General features: G+C 36.5%; 2 protein-coding genes across 2 annotated transcripts; one reads left to right on the forward strand and one right to left on the reverse strand.

Annotated features, from left to right (window-relative positions):
- Positions 1-11,616: 11,616 nt before the first annotated feature.
- LOC138311191 (zinc finger protein 234-like) lies at positions 11,617-13,682 on the reverse strand. The gene has a single exon (XM_069252670.1). It carries the CDS (start codon positions 13,451-13,453, stop codon positions 11,822-11,824), a length of 1,632 nt encoding a protein of 543 aa, XP_069108771.1. The 5' UTR covers positions 13,454-13,682; the 3' UTR covers positions 11,617-11,821.
- Positions 13,683-13,993: 311 nt separating this feature from the next.
- On the forward strand, positions 13,994-25,955 carry LOC138310844 (zinc finger protein 585A-like). The gene is made up of 2 exons (XM_069252168.1): positions 13,994-16,805; positions 24,116-25,955. The coding sequence occupies exons 1-2, from the start codon at positions 14,941-14,943 to the stop codon at positions 25,878-25,880; spliced, it is 3,630 nt and encodes a 1,209-aa protein (XP_069108269.1). The 5' UTR covers positions 13,994-14,940; the 3' UTR covers positions 25,881-25,955.
- The last annotated feature ends 19 nt before the right edge of the window (positions 25,956-25,974 follow it).

Consider the following 25,974-nt stretch of genomic DNA (forward strand, 5'->3'; position numbering starts at 1 on the left):
ATTTTGTGTTGCCTTGGTGACGAGAAGAACTGACTGGCGGCTGTTCCGTAGCTGTACATACATGTACGATAACTGGTACAATGTTGCAAAATTGTATAATAATCTTATACCGAACACATATAATTTGACTTTTTTTAACAGCGGAATTTTTAAATTGGTTAATGTAAATATAAGGATTGATTATTAATTTTGTTGCTTGCATTGACTGATGAAGAAAGTTAATCTCGTGCAAATGTTACATGAACTGCTTCGCAGTTCACTTCATTTGCACGAGATTAACTTTCTTCATCAGTCAATGTAAGCAACAAAATTGACAATCAATCCTTAAGTAACGACAGTTACGTATTACACCACAGGGGATTGTGACGATAGTTAATTACTACACCAAAGAGGCTTGTAACGAGAGTTTCCTTCTTGACTACAGGAGACTATACCTGACTACGGGAGCTATACCAAAGTATAGTCCCTCGAGAATGAACACGCGATCAAATATATGACGTCATTATGAATGTCATGTGACGTACTAAATCTATTATGGCCATTTCCTTCGGGAACAGTTCTCCTATAGTGTTGTCTGGCGAGATACATGTATAGTCCCATCGTCTTCGACTCGGGGACTATACCCCCTCCCCCAGACAACACTGTAGGAGAACAGGGCCATAATTTCATAATATTAAGGAGTAGGAAACCAAAGATTTTCTTGGAAGAGGTACATCAAGGATTTATAAGTGAGAATACGTCCTTGGGTACATGTACACCTGCCGCTACAAAACTCAGCCGTATTTCGTCAAACATGGATAAATATGTACGTATTTAACCATATTTGACAACTGACTTAATGATGTAAGGGTTAGAGTATCTCGGGATAAACGCCCCGATATTAATGCAACTCCCCTCCCGGATCGGGCGATCCGGTTGAGGCGCCCCCTTTCTTTAAGCGGCCCTCACTTTTTTTTGAGTCCCTCAACTTCGGGTATCTCTTAAACACAGACTGAAACTATGAAAACGGTGTAGGTTTTTCTGTTTTATTTCTTTTGCAAACTGGTGATGTTTATACTACTTTTAAACACAATTTTGGTTTAGAAGACTACTTGATACGGTTGAAAAACAAAGATTCAAAAATGTTATGTAAATTTAGAACTTCCAATATGAAACTACCGGTAGAAACCGGAAGATGGAGAGGGTTGCAAAGGAATGATAGAATATGTACATTGTGTAATATGGGTATAGGAGATGAATTTCATTATTTGTTTTTATGTAATCATATTAATGTTAAACAATTAAGATTAAAGTTTATTCCATCCTATTATCACACACAAATCCAAGCAAAGTTAAAATGGAAGGAATGTTCAGAATTTTCAATAAGAAGCTATTAATTAATATCAGTTCATTTATTCAAAAACTGTCTTTACTCTTATAAAAACGCATGTTACATTGTTCATTTTTGTCTCTAATACAAAACATGTATAATAATTGCCAACAAATGCCATGTTCTATATTGTATATGTGTATCTCTCATGTACTACATTTTGTATGTTTATATCTCTATATACACGTGCCTGTCATGCACTAAAACTGTATTATAAATTGGACCTCTTGTCACACAGTTACTGTGTCTGAGTGAATAAATAAATCTTGAAATCTTGAAATCTTGGTGAATATTTTCCTCTGTGCAATAATTTTGTGAAATGTCACCCAATATTCGGTTTTATTGCACGCCTTTTGGTGTTTTCAATTTTTAAGTGCCCTGTGCGTTTCTTGGGTCAAATACAGTTTCACAATTATCTGTCTTTTGGAGTTAGTTATGAATATGTTACATGTAAGCTTTAGAGTACATGGTGCCAAAAAGAATATCCACCCAAAAGGGCAAAAAGTATTGAAAGAACAGTTTCTGGTCGGTGCAGCTAGTAGAAAGCTGCCGCAAACAATTGACTACACTGAAAATAGTATCGGCCGAAAGGTATAGTAGCTAGGCCGGGTACGTATATTCATTCTAAAACAATTAGTGCAGTAATAGAGCTAAATGGTGCTAATACATGTAGCAGCACCAATCTACTCCGTCACAGCACCAATCTACTCCGTCACAGCACCAATCTACTCCGTCACAGCACCAATCTACTCCGTCACAGCACCAATCAACTCCGTCACAGCACCAATCCACTCCGTCACAGCACCAATCTACTCCGTCACAGCACCAATCTACTCCGTCACAGCACCAATCCACTCTGTCACAGCACCAATCTACTCCGTCACAGCACCAATCTACTCCGTCGCAGCAATATCGTCTTGCTGCACACAGATCAGTGTGTTGCAATGTAGTTGTTATTTCATATTTGCATATAGTTATCTGCCATTGCAGGCACAGGGACCTGGCACGAATTTTTTTAACTAACATCATAGTACATATATGTATACTGTTGGCTAAAAATTTTCGTGCCAGGTCCATGTGCTTGCGGGTTGGTATTGATTTTGATGTCATGTGTTTGCAAGCGTAACATCATGCTATTGAGAGAAAACGAAGCGAGTTTCATTTACAAAATAATGACGTCACAATGGATACAGACCCACAAGGGAGCTAACTCTGTAAGATGAAATATTGCAGCAGCATTGCTTTATATATATACAGGGGTCAAAGAAGTAATATCAACAGGATTTCCCAGATGACATGGGATCCAATCAAACGTAAGTCTGTCAAATTTGATGTGGGACTGGGAGGGGCCAAAAGGGGCCCTGGGGTCTCAGATTTTCCCCTGGGGAGGTTATCAAATTTACTGTAAGCCTGTCTATATTATGTAATCGTGTTCGTTTTGTATGTCTTCATAACGGGGCAGATCGCCTCGAAAATTTGACAATTTTGTTTTGTCCACACGGTTTTGTCCACACGGTTGGAATTCCTTCCTTGTCGCATATATATGATATGCAGTAAAGATTTCTACTGATTATATGTAAACTATGTTTCTTTATAAAGCTTTATGACAAAGCAGCTGGAACACAAAAGGTTTTGTTTCATCTGATAAATTATAGTGCAATACATCCTCGATACTCCAGGGGTTACTATTACTGACATATCCAAACCTGGACTATCTGATACATGTAGTAGGCAACAAAAACACCCAACTTCAAAGCAACACAATGTATCATTTTGCAATTCCTTTTGATGTACATCAAAGTCTCTGCAGGCCTGTGATTGGTCAGTTTTTTTCTCCTGAACTGCCTTCATTCTTACTATGAAATAGTCCAGGGGTGGATGTTATGACAGTGATAGTAGCCCCTGGAGTATCGAGGATGAGAAAAATTTTGATTGAAAACAACAGATGATACAACTTTCAACATTTTTCTTTTAATTCTGTTTCATAAATAAAGATATAAAGATAAAGACTTAAACAAATGATTTTAACCCTCCTGGACTCCTCCCTCAAGTTTAGTTTATCACAAGAATTTTATTAGGCCACGTCTCCGGTAACCTTTTCTAACAGCTTTATGTCCTACATTGTGCGTCGTATGTCATGCGTCTTCTGTCCGTAAACGATTTATATTTTCGCCTTCACCAAAACTGCTGAAGCAAACTCAATGAAATTTTGCACAAACCTTCTAAAGCATAAGGCCAATTAAAATTTATATGGCTCCCATCCCCAGGGGGATGGAGGGATGTGGGACTGGGAGGGGCCAAATGGGGCCTGGGGTCTCAGATTTCCCCCTGGGGAGGGTGTCAAATTTACTTTAGTTTATATACATGTAACACATTCATGAACATTATTTGCTCAATTTTCATAAGAAATATGTCGAACTTGGTTAGAATTATTAGCCTGAGATAGCGTTCTAACATAATATCCATATAGGTCCCTGGCTGACTCCCAGGGGCTAGAGGGATGGGGCAAAAAGGGATAATGGTTAAAATTTCAAAATTCTTCTTCTGAATTCACCAATTTGATGCAACCAAATACTCTTCTGAAACATAGATTAAAAGGCCCTCTATAAAATTTGTGAATTTCATGGCCCTGGGGTTTAAGATTTAATTATCCCTGGGGAGGGAGCCAAATTTATTATAATTTATAAAGGGAAACCATACATTTATAATCATTATTTGCTCAATTTTCATAGGAAATGTAACAGATGTAATGGAATCAAATACTCTTCATAGATTAAAAGGTCAAAACGATATAATCAGTAACTGACTTCAAGAGTCAGATAGGCCAAATTCCAATATACCATATTCAGCCTAAAAATCATCCGTGCTCCCTATAAGCGCCACTCCCCCCTTTTGAAGCCTCAATTTCTATTGCACAGGCATAAATTAAGACCAAAACAGTATACTGTAGCTTTGCTCTGGAATAATTAAGTCTTATTAAGCACTTTTTTTTTCTCAATTTTTTTTAAACGCCCTGGGTGCATGCTTATTGGGTCAAATATGGTACATACACAGTGTATATTATAAATGAATATAGTATTTATACATCTTTGTGTCAGTCTGTACAGAAACATATATACATAGAGATTGGAAACTCCTTCTTTGTCTATGTTGACAGGCAGTAGGAAATCTGGTTTATAGGCATTTCCCCTTGGCTAACTACTTTTAAGTGTATTCTTTTAAACATGATATTTTTGCATCAACTCAAAGTTTATACATTATATCATGGTTTGATGAGACCAGATTTCCCGAGCCATGGTATTAATATGATTTTTGGAAGGATGAAAATCAGCAATTTTACCTAGTATTTCGAAAATCAGACATTCAAAACCGGAAATGCATTTCGTTTTATTAAAATATAAGTTAAAATAATATTTTTTCTATCCAAAATCGTACTCAAACCATCTGAAAATTACTGAATTTTTATAGCATATCAAATTTATTTTGTAGTATTTATTTATTTTGTAGTATTTAACGGTTAAAGAGTTTATCTAAAAAACACCTAAGCATATACAGAATTACATCTGCCGATCGTAAAAATGGCGGAGTTGCCAATCTCTATGTATATATGTTTCTGGTCTGTATATCTGAACTCAGGTGACTGTCAAGCCCTATGGGCCTCTTGTTTTTATCAGACTTATAAAGCCTGGTGAACAGAACTGTTAATATCCTTCAAAGTAAAAAACTTAAGCATCAATCAGAACTCATAATGTAATTAGATATTTTTGTTTGATCCTCTTAAAGGCCCACTACCTTTTCCAAACAGCTTTTAATTTTTGAAATGGAAATGTAAAACGAGATTGATCATTTTGTAAAGTCGCATACATTATTAGCTTACCATTAACACTATACACGTGTACTTATCATTGGCTTATGAACAATTTAATTAAAATAGATTAAATATCACTCTATGGCCCGAATCAAGATACTCCAGATTTTTATGATGTAATACAAGAAACCATACATGATTTTAACAATGACCATATTATAATTTGTGGTGATTTTAATCTTGTTTTGAACCCGTCGGTAGACTATGATAGTAACTATAAACATGTAAATAATCCTGCAGCGAGGAATAAGGTTCTTGAAATAATAGAAAACAATAATCTTATTGATATTTTTAGAGAACACCACCCTGATATTAGACGATATACTTGGCGTAGGGTTAATCCTGTAAAACAAGCCAGATTGGACTTTTTTCTTGTTTCTGAATCTTTGCTATCAAGTGTAAATAAATCAAAAATTGAACCAGGACTACAAATCTGATCATTCTACCCCTATAATATCCCTGTCAGTAAATGAATTTAGGAAAGGAAAAGGACTATGGAAATTAAATAATTCCCTACTCAATGATACATCTTATATTGAAATAGTAAAAACTTGCATCAAAGATACAAAACGACAATATTGTTTACCTGTTTATAATATTGACACAATTGAAAACATTCCTGAGGATGACTTACAGTTTATGATAAATGATCAATTATTCTTAGAAACATTACTAATGGAAATTAGAGGAAAATCTATCTCTTATGCATCGTTCAAGAAAAAACAAAGAAGTCAACAAGAAGAAAAGTTAAAGAAGGAAATTTTGATACTAGAAGCAGAAACTAATATTGATCTTGTAAAATTAACTCGTCTGAAGAAAGAGTTAGAGGATAGTAGAGCAAAAAGGATAAGAGGAAGTCTCATTAGATCTAAAGCAAAATGGGTTCATGAGGGAGAAAAACCAACTTCTTATTTTCTTAACCTAGAAAACAGAAACTTTACTTCTAAAATAATTCCTAACATCCAGAAGGAAAATGGCGAATTTATCACTGATCAGGTTGAAATATTAAATGAGGTTAGTGACTTTTATGAAAATTTGTATAGAGATAGGGTTGTAGATAATGTTGATTTAGAAACACACCTACATAACTGTAATGTACCAAAACTAACTAACTCCGAGGCTCATAAGTTAGAGGGAAATATTAATAACACAGAAGCAGGAAAAACACTCTATAGTATGAAAAATAATAAGAGTCCGGGGTCGGATGGTTTTACTACAGAATTTTTTTTAATTTTTTTTGGAAAAATCTTGGAAACTTTATTGTTCGCTCTTTAAACTATGGATTTTCTTCTGGTCAGTTATCTGTTACACAAAGACATGGTGTTATTGTATGTATACCAAAGGGAGATAAGCCGCGCCAGTTTTTTAAAAAATTGGAGACCAATTACTTTATTGAATATTATATATAAAATTGCATCTGGTGTTATAGCCAATAGAATAAAAAGAGTTTTGGATAGGTTAACAAGCGAAGACCAGACTGGTTTTTTGTCAGGAAGGTATATAGGAGAAAATATTAGAACAGTCTATGACATAATGAAATATTTAGATGATGCTGATATCCCTGGCATGTAAATGTTAATTGATTTTGAAAAAGCTTTCGATTCAGTTTCTTGGGATTTTATTGATAAAGTCTTAAAATATTTTAATTTTGGAAAGGATATTCAAAAATGGATAAAAGTTTTTCTTTGTAATACATATGCTTCAATTAATCAAGGCGGCAATACCTCTAAGAAAATTGACATCAAAAGAGGATGCCGTCAAGGTGATCCAATCTCGCCATATATCTTTATACTTTGTGCCGAAGTCCTCGCTGCAAGAATAAGAACAAATGATAAAATTACAGGCATAAATTTACCAGTTGATAACATACCTATTTTGAATGTTCAATATGCAGATGACACTGGCCTTATATTAGACGGTTCAGAGACATCACTAAGCGAGTCAGTCTCTGAATTAAGTTACTATGCCAAAATTTCTGGTCTTAATATCAATACTAACAAGAGGCCCAAAGGGCCACAACGGTCATCTGACTACCTTGGCAATAGTAAAATTAATTACATATGGGGTCACTTTGTCAGGACCATGTCAGGATCATTTCATGCAAGTTTCAGCCAAATCGCACTGGTAGAACTTGAGAAGAAGTTCAAAATGTGTTTTCAAGATGGCGGCTGTGGCGGCCATCTTGGATTTCAGATCGACCCGAAAAATAACAACACTTTGTCGGGACCATGTCAGGATCATTTCATGCAAGTTTCAGCCAAATCGCACAGGTAGAACTTGAGAAGAAGTTCAAAATGTGTTTTCAAGATGGCGGCTGTGGCGGCCATCTTGGATTTCAGATCGACCCGAAAAAATAACAACACTTTGTCGGGACCATGTCAGGATCATTTCATGCAAGTTTCAGCCAAATCGCACCGGTAGAACTTGAGAAGAAGTTCAAAATGTGTTTTCAAGATGGCGGCTGTGGCGGCCATCTTGGATTTCAGATCGACCCGAAAAATAACAACACTTTGTCGGGACCATGTCAGGATCATTTCATGCAAGTTTCAGCCAAATCGCACAGGTAGAACTTGAGAAGAAGTTCAAAATGTGTTTTCAAGATGGCGGCTGTGGCGGCCATGTTGGATTTTGGATCGACCCGAAAAATAACAACACTTTGTCGGGACCATGTCAGGATCATTTCATGCAAGTTTCAGCCAAATCGCACTAATAGAACTTGAGAAGAAGTTCAAAATGTGTTTTCAAGATGGCGGCTGTGGCGGCCATCTTGGATTTTGGATCGACCCGAAAAATAACAACACTTTGTCGGGACCATGTCAGGATCATTTCATGCAAGTTTCAGCCAAATCGCACTGGTAGAACTTGAGAAGAAGTTCAAAATGTGTTTTCAAGATGGCGGCTGTGGCGGCCATCTTGGATTTCAGATCGACCCGAAAAATAACAACACTTTGTCGGAACCATGTCAGGATCATTTAATGCAAGTTTCAGCCAAATCGCACTGGTAGAACTTGAGAAGAAGTTCAAAATGTGTTTTCAAGATGGCGGCTGTGGCGGCCATCTTGGATTTCAGATCGACCCGAAAAATAACAACACTTTGTCGGGACCATGTCAGGATCATTTCATGCAAGTTTCAGCCAAATTGCACCGGTAGAACTTGAGAAGAAGTTCAAAATGTGTTTTCAAGATGGCGGCTGTGGCGGCCATCTTGGATTTTGGATCGACCCGAAAAATAACAACACTTTGTCGGGACCATGTCAGGATCATTTCATGCAAGTTTCAGCCAAATTGCACTGGTAGAACTTGAGAAGAAGTTCAAAATGTGTTTTCAAGATGGCGGCTGTGGCGGCCATCTTGGATTTCAGATCGACCCGAAAAATAACAACACTTTGTCGGGACCATGTCAGGATCATTTCATGCAAGTTTCAGCCAATAATCGCACCGGTAGAACTTGAGAAGAAGTTCAAAATGTGTTTTCAAGATGGCGGCTGTGGCGGCCATCTTGGATTTCAGATCGACCCGAAAAATAACAACACTTTGTCGGGACCATGTCACGATCATTTCATGCAAGTTTCAGCTAAATCGCACCGGTAGAACTTGAGAAGAAGTTCAAAATGTGAAATGTTAACGCACGGCGCACGGCGCACGGCGCACGGCGCACGGCGCACGGCGGACGGCGGACGGCGGACGACGACGACGGACGAAACATGACGACTATAGGTCATCCTGACCCTTCGGGTCAGATGACCTAATAAAAACACAAGTGATCTGGTTAGGGAGTTACAAAATATAGCAACATAGAATATCGTCCGGACCTAAAATTTACAATGGGGGAAGAACAATTTCTCTTTCTTGGGTATAGATTTCTCTGTTGATTTAGATATGATCCCAAAAATGAACTTTGACAAGAAAATTGTGAAGCTTTAAGGCAATAATAACCTCATGGAAAAGAAGAAATCTGACTCCAATAGGAAAAATTCATATTATAAAATCACTCTTGATTTCGCAACTAAACTATTTATTTATTACCCTTCCGAATCCTTCGGAAAAATACATTTCCCAGTTAAATTCTATCATATATAACTTTTTATGGAATGGTAATAGACATCAAATTAAGAAGGATGTTGTTGTACAGAAATATATAAATGGGGGTTTTAAAATGATTGATTTGTTATGTTTTATCAACTCCCTTAAGCTAGGGTGGATAAGGAGATTAACTAGTGCATCTGGTAAATGGACATCCATATTGAAGCTAGATATTGATTTCAATAAATTTTATCAATGTGGAGAAGAATATGTGAATTCATGTATTTTAGAGAATATGTGAATTCATGTATTTTAAACTGTAAAAATAAATTTTGGACAGATGTTTTCAAAGCCTGGAAATTGCTAAATAATTCTGAAAATATGAAACAGCACAAAAAGGAAAATTTTCTTAAATCTCCACTTTGGTACAACAATGAAATTGAAATAAATAGGAAATTTGTCTTCTTCCAGAGCTGGTACCTAAAAGGCATTTATATATGATAAATGATCTTATAAAGGATACTGATTTTAACAACTTAAATTTCCTATCATTTGAGGATTTTTCACAAAAGTTTAATGTTAATTGTAATTTCTTACAATATCATGGAATGATAATGGCAATTAAACAATATCTAAGAAATATTGTTAAAGATACAGAAAAATTACCGCTTCCTAATATACCATTAAATTTAGAGTTGGTCATTAAAAGTAAAAGAGGGTGTAAAGACTTTTATAATTGTATGTTAGTAGTAACACCACCGAGGCCTACTGGCACTACAAAATGGAATAGAGAGTTTGACTTTGACGATGATAAATGGAAAAAAAATTCATAAATTGCCCTTTTCAGTTACTAATAACTCAAAGCTTATATGGTTTCAGGCAAGAATTAATCACCATATTTTTGGTGACAAAACACATTTCTATTTAAGATCAATTTGATACCTAGTTCATTGTGTACTTTTTGTAATTTGGAGAATGAATCAATGATACACAGTTTATGGGAGTGTAATGAGATTCAAACATTATTACAACAATTTGAATCTTTGCTGGATGTACTTTTTATTCCATTTGCTTATAATAAAGAAACTTTCCTCTTTGGAATTGTTGAACAAAAATGTAGTAAGGTTGATAATGAAATATTGATAATTATTAAACAATATATGTACAAAACAAGATGTCTTTATAAATCATTGAGTATAAATGCCTTAATTAATAATATTAAGGATAATTATAATGTTCAAAAGTATAATATATCTTATCAGAGTGAAAATAAGATAAAAATGTTTGAGATGGAATGGAGAAAATGGAAACCTTTACTGGATCTTTAATAAATTTTTTGATTGATTGGTGCCCCTCATAAAGATTACATATTATGTATATAGTAAACAGTTTGTTTGTCTAGCGATATGTATACTGGCCGCCCTACGGTGTGTCAAATGCATACCATGTCTTTATATTATGTTACAATGTCAGCCCTGATTTTTTTGCAATAATCTATAATAATATGCTGTTCCTTCATTAAACCAAATTATAATACACAGTGCATCCAACACCCCCCCCCTCCCTCTACTTCTTTTAACCCCCCCTCCCCTTCATTTTTCTTTTATTCCAATCTTCTCTTTTCTTTCTATTTCTTTCTCCTACACAATGACTTTAATCATGTCCTGATTTTTGTTTTATTTTTTTTTCTTTTTGTTTTTTGGTTTTTTTTTCTTTCATCAATGGTATACTATGTCCAATAATGCAATGATTTATATATCCCAAAAAGTACAAAAAAATCATAAATCTACATCACTTATTTTCAATATATTAAAATAATTATGCTTTGTATATTAGATATTCTAAGTGGTCTATAACTATTTGTGTGTGAAGTTTAAACTTCGTAGCATTTATTGGACATAGTATGTTTTATTGTAATCATGTTTCTAATTGTATATGTCTGTGTGTGAATGTGAGTGTGTGTGTGTATGTGAGATAGTTACATATTGGTGTATAAAAATAGAACAATGTGAATGTATATTTCTATGTGAAATCCTATGTATGAAATACATGTATGTGTGTGAGTGTACGTTTTTTTGTGCATGTAATTGTGTGTAGATGTGGTCATCTGCTGATGTGTAATATAGATATATACATTTTTGATATATATTTCTATTCTGTGTACATGCGTGTGAGTAAGAATGTGCGAGTGTAAATGGCTGTTGGATGTGTATACAAATATAAATATAATGACTATGCTATGTGTGTGTGGATTTGAGAGTGAGTCTCTTTAGTGAGGGTATATATGTGTGCGGTGTTATATATGTTTTGTCATGATATATGTCTAATGAAAACTTGAAAAATAAAAAAATTATGAACAATTTAATTAAAATAGATTAAATATTAATGTTATATTCACTGCGACGGACAGCCAAACAGCGAAACGAATCGTCATTGTTAACATAGATTATGAAGGGAATATATTTGGTATTGTAACCTCATATTAGGCCATCAATATATATTTTTCTGTTACTGATGTGTTTATGAAACTCAAATTTTTCTTTCAGAAAGGTAGCGACCCTTTAAGTTGGAAAGGGATTTCCATCTGCCAAAATTGATAGCGCAGGATTTTCATCGCTCAAAATAAATAGTACTGGATTTTCAACATGTGAAATGGAGAGTGCAGGATTTTCAATCTCCGAAATGGAAAGTGTGGGATTTTCAACCTCCGAAATGGGGAGCGTGGGATTTTCAACGTATGTTGCCTCCGAAATGGAAAGCGCAGAATTTTCATTATTTACCATAAACTGTGCCTCATTTCCCCTGGTATGAATTCTTATATGCTTTCGTAAGTTAGTAGCCTGCGTAAAACCCTTACCACAGACTTCACACTCGAATGGGTTTTCTCCCGCGTGTATACTGATGTGGGTTCGTAAGTATGATGCTTTACAAAACGACTTACCACACACCGAGCACGTGTATGGCTTTTCATTAGTATGTGTTCTGCTGTGTACGCGTAGGTTTGATGTGGAAGTGAATCCCTTCCCACAAACATCACATGTGTACGGACGTTCTCCCGTGTGTGTTCTCATATGCATCTGTAGACCTGAAGCTACAGTGAATGTTTTACTGCAGACATCACATATATAAGGTCTCTCACCTGTATGTATCCGTATGTGTGCCTGTAGACCGAATGCTTCACTGAACGCCTTACCACAGACGTCACACATGAATGGCTTTTCACCTGTATGTATTCTTACATGCGCTTGTAAGCTATTAGCCTGAGCAAACCCTTTACCACAGAAGTCACACTTAAATGGTTTCTCACCTGTATGTGTTCTATTGTGTATCTGCAGACCTCTTACTCTAATAAATTTTTTACCACAGACATTACACTTATGGCGAGCTTCCCCAGTATGCGTTAGTATGTGCTCCTTGACCTGACATGCCTCCTTGAATTCCTTTCCACAGAAATCACAAGAATATGGTTTCTGGTCCAGGTGACTTCTTTCATGTTTCTTCAGATGGGAGCTATCCTTATATTGTTTCCCACATACGTCACATTTGTACGGCCGTTCTCCCGTGTGTGTCCGCGTATGTCTCTGTAGACCAGACGCAGTAGGGAAAGTTTTACTGCAGATATCACAAATATAAGGTCTCTCACCGGTATGTATTAGTGTGTGTACCTGTAGACTGGATGCATCACTGAACGTCTTACCACAGACGTTACACTTGAATGGCTTTTCACTTGTGTGTTTTGTTATGTGTGTTTCTAAGTTAATAGCCTGAGTAAACACCATACCACAGACATCACACGTATGACACCCTTCCTCAGTATGCGTCAGTATGTGCTCCCTTAACTGGCATACCTCCTTGAATTCCTTTCCACAGAAATCACAAGCATACGGCGTCTGATCACGGTGAGTTCTCGTGTGTTTCTTCAGGGCAGATGTCTCCTTAAATAGTTTCCAACATATGTTACACTGGAGTGGTTTTTCCCCGGTGTGTGTCCTTGTGTGGCTCCGTAGGTGGGATGACTCCTTAAACTTCTTCCCACAAATCCCACATGTGTGTGGGGTTTCACCTGTGTGTGTCCTGTGATGTCTTTGAAGCTTAGATGGATATCTAAATTCTTTACCACAAATCTCACACTTACACGGCTTGTCTGTGGTTGGTCCAAACTTCTGTAGGATATCCATCCCGGGGTGTGACATAACTGTCAATCTAAGACATTTTTGCTGTTTGAAGCATTAAATTTGGTTGTTTTTTATCAATGTTCTTCTGAAAAATATCTGACAGCACCTGATCATGACATGCAAACAATCTGCTTGTGCCGATGCATGTTTGGGTCAGGACCTCGCCTGTCAAAGTTTCGTGCTCTCAGCTGTCAGATTGTATTAATCATTGTCATTAAAGCGCTTTATTCCTAAATATTCACTATCATTTTAGCGCTTGTTCAATGTTTTTGGTCGGATTTGTACACTTGCTACACGTATAGAAGTATTTATTGACTAAATTTGTGTATTTTCCGTCTTCAAATTCAGACAATTAATTGTAGAATAGGACGTATAGGTCTTCCAGGGTAATCTGTTTGGTGTTATCCGGTCTGATCCTACCCGTTTCGAGATTTACCCCTTTCCGTAAACGAAAAAATCTTCATCACATTAACGCTTCAATATTTACCACTTCTTTCAACTAACGGGACATTCAACAGTGAGTTTAACAATAGGCCTAACTGTTTAGCTACCGATGCCCGTTGTTGTTAGGAATGCAATCAACTGCAGCTATTATACAGCACTGTAGATAAGAAACTGTAGATAACATATAAGGTTTCCCTCCCTTTTATAGTTGTCAGCTGCATGTTATCATTTGATGTTCTTACACGATGACGGGTCGTTTCGCCCTCGCCTAACTCGATTTGCCTTCTTCAATTCTTCTACTTCTAGAATATAACTTCCGTTCACTCGATTGTAGGTCTTTTGCTTCTGAAAGCTCTTCCGTCTATAGGTTGGAAGATCTTCTGAGAAGACTTCTCTTATTAGAAGAGCGTCAGCGCAAATCGAGTTGAGCTCCTAAAAATATTGCCATTATTGGGGCGAAACATTAGCTTTTATTTCTATCACATTTCAAATGGGATATAAGTTTCAAACCTGCTGATACTCTAAATTGAGAAACAATGACTTTACTTGTGTATATAGTAGACAGTAACTTGTCCTTTTGTCGGTACGATGGAGTGAAACAAAGGGAAGTAACGTTAACCCTGATGGATCTGAATGCTAGCCTTAATGTATGGTGGCTGATTTTAGCTATGTTGCATGCAAACAATGCACCAGTCCATGCAACGATGTTGTATATTGTTGCTCTTTGCTAATATTAATTGTCACATGGGTGATTGGGCAGTTCGCTTAATATTGGCGTATTATCACATGGCGACAGTGAGACATGGCCGAAACCATCCTTGATACTCCAGGGGTTCCGATCACTTACCATCTCTAGAGATTGGAAGTGAACAGAACCCATGGAGAACAAAGAATTCGTCAAATCCAGCAACCTGACCTATCAATAATACTCTTTTTTATCAAATTTTTGCAGGGGATCTGCATGATCATGGAATCTTTGAAGTTAAAATCCAGAATTACACTAACAACCTGTAGGATGCTCCCAGAGGTTCAACATAATAGTACTTAAAAGGACAAAGAAAATGGAATGTGGGAAACAAGAAATGTTTGTAACTAGTGTCACTGAACAGGGATGTGATCAAAATGGATTCACTGATCATAACTCAAATATCCAGGATGGAACAAGTGAACTTGACAACTCAAATAATGTGGATGGAACAAGTGAACTTGACAACTCAAATAATGTGGATGAAATTAGTGAACTTGATAACTCAGATGTTCATGCAGATGGGATGAGTGAGCTTGACAACTCAACTGTTGAAGATGGAACAAGCGAACTTGACAACTCAAATGCTGAGAATGGAATGAATGAACTTGACAATTCAAAAGTTGATGATGGAATGAGTGAGCTTGACAACTCAAATGTTCATGAAGATGGAATGAGTGAACTTGACAACTCAAATGTTCATAAAGATGGAATAAGCAAACTTGATGACTCAAATATTCATGAAGATGGAATGAGTGAGTTTGACAAGTCAAATGGTGATGACTGGATGAGGTACACATACTTTAAGTGTAAAACATGCCATGAGGAGTTTGAAGAAGTTATAGAACTTCAGATTCATCTAAAGTTACACGAAGTGACCCAGCCATTCCTTATGGACACTGAATATGCTGGAGATGGCAGTGATGCACTTGAAACTTCAATAAATGAACGCACATCGTTTGAGTGTAAAGTGTGTAGCAAAGAATTTAGCAAGAAATGTAATCTTTTCACCCACCTTAAGATACATACCTTAACGAAGCCTTATAAATGTGATATTTGTGGTAAAGAGTTCAAGCTAAGACATCAGTTACAACGTCACTCCAGGACGCACCTCACGGCCAATGCTGCGTCCGATATAAAGACAGCAAAGTGCGACATCTGTGGTAAGAGGTTTGACTGTCCATCTAAATTGGATCGGCACGTAAGAACACACACGGGAGAGCGTCCGTATGAGTGTGGTGTATGTGGTAAGGGATTTAGTCAGAGCCACCTTCTACAAGGTCACCTACACACACATACGGGCGAAAAGCCATGGGTATGTGACACATGTGGCAAGGCGTATATGTCATCATCGAGTCTGCGTACTCACCAACTCATACACAAAGAGGAGAGGCCGTTTGAATGTGGTGTATGTGGGAAAGGATTTGTAACCCGGCCCCAACTCGGTCGACATTTAACTGTGCACACCGGAGAAAAGAAATTTAAATGCGAGTTTTGTGGTAAGGGATTTAACCATACCACACATTTACGTGTACACCTTGGGACGCATAAACACGACCCACAGCCTATTAGCTCTGAGACAGGTTCAATTGATAGCGCAGAGTTAGATTTACGAAAGGAACAGTTGTCGAACAAAAACCAAAACCTATATGACTGTGATATATGTGATAAGGTGTTTATAAGTGAAAAACAGCTTAATCAACACGTACTGACACATACAGAGCGTATGCCTTATAAGTGTGATGTTTGTGGTAAGGGATATTTTCAGGAACGCTTTCTTCAAGGTCATATGAAGAAACACACAGAAGAAAAACCACATGTCTGTGAACTATGTGGGAAGAGATTTGGTAGGAAAGATTACCTTCGTACACATTTTAAGACACATACCGGAGAAAAACCATATGCGTGTGATATTTGCGGTAAAGCGTTTGCTCAGAAGAGTAATCTGCTGACTCATGGGAGGATTCATTCTGACCCGACAAAACAGGTCAAAGGTCAAAATGACGTACTAACACAGATAGAACATCTAGGAAAATCTTCTTACAAACATAAAGGAAAAGTTCCGTTAAAACGGACAAAAGAACAACCATTGTCGCATACGTTTACAAGGGAGAAATCGTTGTCGCCTACATGTACAGGGGAGAAATCATTGTCTCATACATATACGGGGGAGAAATCCTTGTACAGGGGAGAAATCATTGTCGCCTACATATACAGGGGAGAAATCCTTGTTTCCTACTTACATAGGGGAGAAACCATTATCCTATACATATACAAGGGAGAAATCATTGTCTCCTATATATAAAGGGGAGAATTAAGTTATTATCTCATATTCTGATCATGACTGTGCATATTACAGAGTTAACTCCCTTGCGAGTAGGTATCCATTGTGACGTCATTATCCTGTGGGTGCAATTCAAGCTGTTTTTCCAAAAAGAATGACGTAATGCCCACAAACACATGACGTCACAATCAATACCTCCGTACCAACAAGGGCAGATAACTCTGTAATATGCAAATAGAGAACATATATATAAACAAATGAAAAGTGTTTGTCCCATAAAAAGTAAGAAGCAAAACTCATAATACTGCAGCCTCCCAAAACATACAGACATGATTATTTGCGAGTTTGAGTTTTATGGCCCATTAATTGACAGCCAAGGTCATTTAGGGTCAAACTATAGAAACATTCATTCACAACATGAGGCCAAACAAAAGAACATGTCTGTTTAGGGTTACATTGGCAAAAAAAATAGGGTCCGTAGGTTGAGAGGATTTTTTTTTTTTTACTTGTCTTTCACTCTAAAATAATTGCCGGAACCAGAGTCTGAGATTGAAATCCTGACTTTCAATTTTTTTTTCGTAGAAAAGTGGAAAAAAATTAGGGTCAGGGGTAAAAAAATTAGGGTCGGTCGGGTAACCCTAAACAGACATATTATTATTTTGGGCCTAATTAGGGAATGAAAGAAATCATTACTCCTTATAAATGTAAAATGTATATATGGCCTGAGCTGCAAAGGCTTTATAACAATTGAATTACAGGACCCAGTTGTTCAAAAGGTGATTATATTAATTAGCTTACATTAATCGTTAGTGAAATTTTCAATTTTCATTTGTTGCACAATTTGAAATTGTATCATCTCTAAACTGAGCAGGTAGGTAAAGAATGGAATATCTAAGAAGTTCATTAAGTTTTGGCAATTATTTTTATCTTAGTTTGAAAATTGACTTGTTAAACTGTTATAATTATATAAGCCTAATCGTCTTTTGAACAACTGGATTCTAGTCAAGTTCCTTGAAACAATTAAGGTTTATTTTGGTAATCGTGAGGCAAATGTATTCAATGTGAAAAAGTGAATAAATGAAAGGTACAATGTACTAACAGTGCAATATTATTGAATACATATTATACATTGTTCTGCTATTTTCTACTGATTCCATATATAGTTTTATTAAAACTTCAGACTGTATATAATACTTTTGGTATTTAATTTCTTGTTGAACAAAATCAAAAGTACAAATATCTCAATAAATAAAACATTTGTAAACTATTTGGGTATTACCTTTGTAATTTGTTTAATTAAGCATTATTCCCAATATCTTTTGGGTTTATGAAGTCATAGACACAAAACTGAAGGATATTCTTCATAGATGACGTAAAATTCTTTCAGGCTATACAAAAATATCCTCAAACTAACTAACCAATGAAAATGAGTGTAACATATCAAATTAAATCATAGTGATGAAAAAGATACAAATAGAAAACACTACAACTTAAAGTTGACTATATAAATAAAAGTTGACCATACAAATTACAGCTGACCACACAAGTAAAAGATGACCATACAACTCACAGCTGACCACACAACTAAAAGATGACCATACAAGTAAAAGATGACCATACAAGTTACATTTACCACACAAGTAAAAGATGAACACACAAGTAAAAGATGACCATACAAGTTACAGCTGACCACACAAGTAAAAAATGACCACAAATAAAAGATGACCACACAAGTAAAAGATGAACACACAAGTAAAAGATGAACACACAAGTAAAAGATCACCACACAAGTAAAAGATGACCATACAAGTTACATTTACCACACAAGTAAAAGATGACCACACAAGTAAAAGATGACCATACAAGTTACAGCTGACCACACAAGTAAAAGATGACCACAAATGAAAGATGACCACACAAGTAAAAGATGACCATACAAGTTACAGCTGACCACACAAGTAAAAGATGACCATACAAGTTACAGCTGACCACACAAGTAAAAGATGACCACACAAGTAAAAGATGACTACACAAGAAAAAGATGACCACACAAGTAAAAGATGACCATACAAGTAAAAGTTGACCACACAAGTAAAAGATGACCACACAAGTTAAAGCTGACCACACAAGTAAAAGATGACCATACAAGTAAAAGATGAACACACAAGTAAAAGATGACCACACAAGTAAAAGATGACCATACAAGTTACAGCTGACCACACAAGTAAAAGATGACCACACAAGTAAAAAATGACCACACAAGTAAAAGATGACCATACAAGTAAAAGATGACCACACAAGTAAAAGATGACCACACAAGTAAAGATGACCACACAAGTTAAAGATGACCACACAAGTAAAAGATGACCACACAAGTAAAAGATGACCACACAAGTAAAAGATGACCACACAAGTAAAAGATGACCACACAAGTAAAAGATGACCACACAAGTTAAAGATGACCACACAAGTAAAAGATGACCACACAAGTAAAAAATGACCACACAAGTAAAAGATGACCATACAAGTAAAAGATGACCACACAAGTTAAAGATGACCACACAAGTAAAATAAAGATGACCACACAAGTTAAAGATGACCACACAAGTAAAAGATGACCACACAAGTAAAAGATGACCACACAAGTAAAAGATGACCATACAGGTAAAAGTTGACCACACAAGTAAAAGATGACCACACAAGTTAAAGATGACCACACAAGTAAAAGATGACCACACAAGTAAAAGATGACCACACAAGTAAAAGATGACAATACTAGTAAAAGATGACCACACAAGTAAAAGATGACCATACAGGTAAAAGTTGACCACACAAGTAAAAGATGACCACACAAGTTAAAGATGACCACACAAGTAAAGATGACCACACAAGTAAAAGATGACCACACAAGTAAAAGATGACCACACAAGTAAAAGATGACCACACAAGTTAAAGATGACCACACAAGTAAAGATGACCACACAAGTAAAGATGACCACACAAGTAAAAGATGACCACACAAGTAAAAGATGACCACACAAGTAAAAGATGACCACACAAGTAAAAGATGACCATACAGGTAAAAGTTGACCACACAAGTAAAAGATGACCACACAAGTTAAAGATGACCACACAAGTAAAAGATGACCACACAAGTAAAAGATGACCACACAAGTAAAAGATGACCACACAAGTAAAAGATGACCACACAAGTAAAAGATGACCACACAAGTAAAAGATGACCACACAAGTAAAAGATGACCACACAAGTAAAAGATGACCACACAAGTAAAGATGACCACAAGTAAAAGATGACCATACAAGTAAAAGTCGACCACACAAGTAAAAGATGACCACACAAGTTAAAGATGACCACACAAGTAAAAGATGACCACACAAGTAAAAGATGACCACACAAGTAAAGATGACCACACAAGTAAAAGATGACCATACAAGTAAAAGATGACCATACAAGTAAAAGATGACCATACAAGTTACAGCTGACCATACAAGTTACAGCTGACCATACAAGTAAAAGATGACAATACAAGTAAAAGATGACCATACAAGTTAGAACTGACCATACAAGTTACAGCTGACCACACACGTTTAAACTGACCATACAAGTTTTAACAGACCATACAAGTTAGAACTGACCATACAAGTTAGAACTGACCAGACAAGTTAGAACTGACCAGACAAGTCAAAGCTGACAAATCTGGTTAAATTGACCGATTACAGAGGTTTGCTGACACAACTGCATCATAGTGAAAATTTTTGTTCAATATTTTGCCAAAGTAGGCAATTGTGTTTCCTCTGAAATAGTTACAACTTGATTTCATTGTGGTTAATTTCACCGTCTGTGTACGTTACAGAAATATTTGGGTTTTGATTAACAGTTCATGTCAATCCGTGCATTAGCCGAATTTTAGTAAGCGCCGCATCTTACTCAAGCGCTCAAGTGATACAGATTAGGAATAATTTCCACAGAAGCTGTCGACAACAAAAGAACTGCAATAATTTGAGATCTTGTTTGAAGCGCAACATGTAAGTTTAATGTCTATATAAAACCGAGACTGCCTTGGTTTTATATGAATTTATCTCTTCAAAGCTTCAATGTGACCGATTTAGAACTTAGTAGACCCGAAACACCTGTCTATTACGGACGTATATGCCATAACAAAACATCCTCAGAAACCCTGTCCCATGCTGCCATGTGTGCAGTTGTTTGCTACGATCTTTGGTCATTTATGATAGTATGTGTCATGTGCTGATGTATCATGTTAAAGAACCTGAAAGGTATTCCTTACCATTTATTTGGAATAGTTTAAGTTCACTAAAGAGTGACAGATAAGGAAAAATAAATGTTTAAAAAAAATAGGAAAGAAAACGGATCCAAGCTAAAGGCCTAGTAACAGTATCTATTAGGAGTGTCACGGTTAACTGAAAATACGGTTAACCGAAAAATTCAACCGTACAGTTCGGTTCGGTACGATAATTCTAAGTTTCGGTTCGGTTCATTAAAAAAATAACTGTCCTATAATACCTGTAATTTACGTGTATAAACTGTATTGCAGATTATTTCATTGAAAATACGGCGAAGTTGTTTGTCAGAATCCCGAGAAATACACCTGTTGACCGACATATATGTGTAACACGTGTGCAAGTTCAGTCATTCAGAAGATCGTTTTTTGCTGTCTGCGGACATGATTTTTCACATACATAATATCTAAATGATATATTTCACTAAATGTTTGAAATTTTATAATTGATAATTTTTTATTATGTATTTTTCCGATAACATTAATCCCGCAGAATATTGGCAGCTAAATCAAGCCGCCATTGTGTTGCCGATTGTAAACAATCGCGTTTCCGTCGGCCAATATTCCGTGAATTAAACCATTTTACGATTGAACATGCACCTGGTACGTAATAATGTTTATCTCTATTATAATTCAAATGCATAATACTTTTTAAAAACACTTTTTCTGGGATAATACCGATGTATTGATTTGCGGTAAAACTTACGATTTTCACATGTCAATCATCACATAATAATGCGTCATGAAGGATACGAGAAAAGTTTTAGTGACGAAATAATGTATCATAAAGGATACGAGGACATATATCTCTCTGTGACTGATTAATGTGTCAATAGTACTGAAAGAGTTAAAAAGATAAGAAAATGTTCAATTATGTTTTTTAAAGATGTTCCACTGCTGAGAGATCATAAATGATACTCAATATTTGAACAAAAATTGGTATTTAATCGTGTTATATGTCTAATTAAGACACAAAATGATATAGAATAATTAATGAATTTCTTTGCTGCATGCACTTTTAGAACTTCAATGTATATAGGATATAGTGCTGTGGATTATTTTTCAGGGCGCAATAAATTATATGTTTTTAATTAGAAGTGAAATCTTGATAAAGAAAAAAAACCCATTTGTTTAAGTGATATACCATCTTTAAATCTAAAGCAGAACTTGCTTTTGATAGAAAATTATAAGTGTAATTGAGATTTGCCTGAACCGAACCGAAAAAACCGAAAACCGATAAAAAAAAGTTGAAACCGAACCGAGCTGAAAAAACATGAACCGTGACATCCCTAGTATCTATGGGTACATCTACATTGTAGGTTTGACAACTTTATTTTTCACATTTATAATTCGTTGTTACAAAATAAAGCAGGAAGCAAAAATGTCAGTTGATGGAAAGTGCTCCACTCCATCATTTTCCAGAGGTTTGATTTTGAGGGGATGTCATGTGATATGACAAAGACAAGACAAAACTGTAATGCACATAATTAATGCCTAACTAAATTCATCCTCAATGCTCTAGGGGTTACTGTCAATGTCATTATATCCAACCGGTATTCCATACCAATAATCTGGGGTAGTTTAAGTTCACTGACGGGTGACAGGTCAGGAAAAATAAATGTAAAAAAAAAAAAAAAAAAAAAAAAGAGTCCAAAATAAAGGCCTAGTAACAGTATCTATGGATACATGTACATTGTTACAAGGTTTGAAGACTTCATTTTTTTCACATTTATAATTTGTTGCTACAAAATGAAGCAGGAAGCAAAAATGTCATTATAGATGGAAAGTGTTCCACTCCATCATTTTCCAGAGGTTTGATTTTGAGGGGATGTCGTTTGATATGACAAAGACAAGACAAAAGTGTAATGCACATAATTAATGCCTAACTAAATTCATCCTCAATGCTCGAGGGGTTACTGTCACTGTCATTATATCCACCCCTGGACTATCTCATAGTAAACTGAAGGCCGTTCAGAAGAGAAAAACTGACCAATCAGGCAATCACAGGCCTGCAAATGAAAGAATTCAATTGAAGATGACCGGAAAAGTGATGACCAATATCAAAGCAGCATGGTCAACCAGTGTTTCAAATCTTTTGATGTACGTGAAAGGACCAAACAACATGTCTCATTTGTTATTATCAAATTACAGAGCCTTCAGTTTTGCTATGAGCCTATGACAAATCATCCTCAATAGTCCAGGGTTTCCGATCACTTACGATCTCTACACCCCTGGACTATCTCATAGTAAAACTGAAGGCAAGGGAACAGAGCAGATAATCTAGTCGTTTGATGTACATCAAAAGAGCCGTATAACGGTACACTGTGGTTGGCTGTTTGGCTTTGATGTTAGGCGTCGCTCTCTCTGTAGTCTTCAAAGGAAATCTTTCCAGGCCTGTGATTGGTCAAATGTTTTCGGCTGAGCTGCCTCAAATTTCACTATGAGATAGTCCAGGGGTGTAGAGATCGTAAAGGATCAGAACTCCTGGAGTATCGAGGATGATGTCAAATATATAGTCAAGGGTGGATGTAACAATAGTAAATATAACCCCCGGAATATCGAGGATGTACTGAATTACAATACATGTATATATATATTTATTTAAATAACAAAACCAGAAAATTCAAATTATAAATTACAGGTAAAAAGTTTAACTACAGAAATTCCTCATAACTTCTTATTCATTTTGATATTTTTACAAGTTTCACATTTTTTCGTAAAAAAGAAAATCATAAACTGTGCAGTATTGTAAATATGAATTAATATCATTAAATATTACTGCGTAATTCAATTTAATAATTTGAGAGTGACAATACTTTTATCAAACATTGTTGTTTCAGATCGTCAGTTGACGCTGTCTTCAATAAGAAGGATGACACTCTATAACAAGACTACAAAGTATATCTAAAACAGGGCTTTTGGTTAATGTTCAAAATGGAAGAAGAAAAGGTGAACAATGACTCTCCTCATCAGGGTGACCAAATCGGCACTGAAACACAAGTGGAAAGTCACTCCCCCCACATTGACAAGGACCCAGAATGGGAAAGTCACTCCGGGGAAAATGACTCCGCTGAAAGTGATCAGACAGATGTGGATGTAGGGGAGTCCTCTCTGGTATGGACAAATGAAGGAGCAGAAGAAGTTCTGATAGAACAAACAAATAAGGAAATTGATCCGTGGAATTCAAGGAGAGATTCAATATCACCAGAGAATTTGAGTGATGAATCTGGACCCTGGGATGCTGGACAAATCCAAACAGAACAGGAACCAAACACGGTGAATTACGATACAAATTCTCATAGCTACTCTCCTGTACCCATGGAAAATCAAACATTACTGAATCCAGACAAGATCAAGTCAGAATTTGTCGAAGAACCTTCAGAGATGGAGGAAGAATTGCAGGAAAACACAGAGGAGTTAAATGATTCAAACTACGAAACTGATGTACATGACAGTATGACCGAGGGAGATCAGAACATGTATACGTGTGGTGTTTGTGAGAAAGGTTTTAATGATTCAGCTGACCTGGAGATTCATATTAGGACACATACAACCGTGGCACCATATACATATTTGTATGAAGCCGCTGAACAACGTCCAGTGGGTACTTCGCTGGTCAAAGAACTTAGTAAAACAAAGCCATTTAAATGTAATGTCTGTGGAACAGAATTTACTGAGAACACTTCTTTCCTTTCACACATGAAAACCCATGCTAAGGAAAGGCCGTATGGGTGTGAAGTTTGTGGTAAAGTATTTACGTGTGTATCAACTCGAAACAAGCACATGCGCACACATACAGGAGAAACGCCATTTGCATGCGAGATTTGTGGTAGGGGATTCAGTCGAACCTCGGATGTAAAGCGACACTTGCGAACCCATACGGGGGAGAAGCCGTACAAATGCGAAGTTTGTGGGAAGCAGTTTAGTCAGGCATCAGCCTTACAGGCTCATATGAGAACCCACACAGGCGAGAAACCTCATGGATGTACGATCTGTGGTAAACATTTCAGCCGCACTTCAAACTTACAGAAGCACATTCGTATACACACTGGTGAGAGACCATACAAATGCGATATTTGTGGCCGAGCTTTCGGCCAGTCAGCGAACTTACACTCGCATCTGATGATACATACTGGAGAGAAGCCATACGAATGTGAAATCTGTGGGAAAGAATTCACACAAACTAATGATGTCAAAATGCATCTCCGCACACATACGGGAGAAAAACCATGTAAGTGTACTTTCTGTGGCAAAACTTTCAGTTTCTCGTCGAGTCTGCATAGACACATGAGGACGCATACAGGAGAGAAGCGTCACAAATGTCATTATTGTGGAAAGGCATTCAGTGAATCAGGCCACCTGAGTAATCATATCCGCACACACACCGGAGAGAAACCGTACAAGTGCGACGTCTGTGGCAGGGAACTGAGACAGGTAAACGACCTTAAGATCCACATGAGGACACACACGGGGGAGCGACCATACAAATGTACCAGCTGTGATAAAAGTTTCTGCTCATCGTCAGCTCTGCGTAAACACTCAAAAACACACATTGAGGATCCGGTGGAAACTTACGACGAGTTCACAGGACTTGATATATCATCATCGAGCTTGCAGACAGATCTTGTGACGGAGGAAGCAAAGTCGTAGGAAAACAGCGAAGGAAATGAAATTCAAAGATTAACATACACATTATAACTTTTTAGCCCACCATCATCAGATGGTGGGCTAGGGGTTCCGATCA

This window comes from Argopecten irradians, chromosome 16, assembly GCF_041381155.1.
Source record: "Argopecten irradians isolate NY chromosome 16, Ai_NY, whole genome shotgun sequence".
Classification (NCBI taxonomy): domain Eukaryota; kingdom Metazoa; phylum Mollusca; class Bivalvia; order Pectinida; family Pectinidae; genus Argopecten; species Argopecten irradians.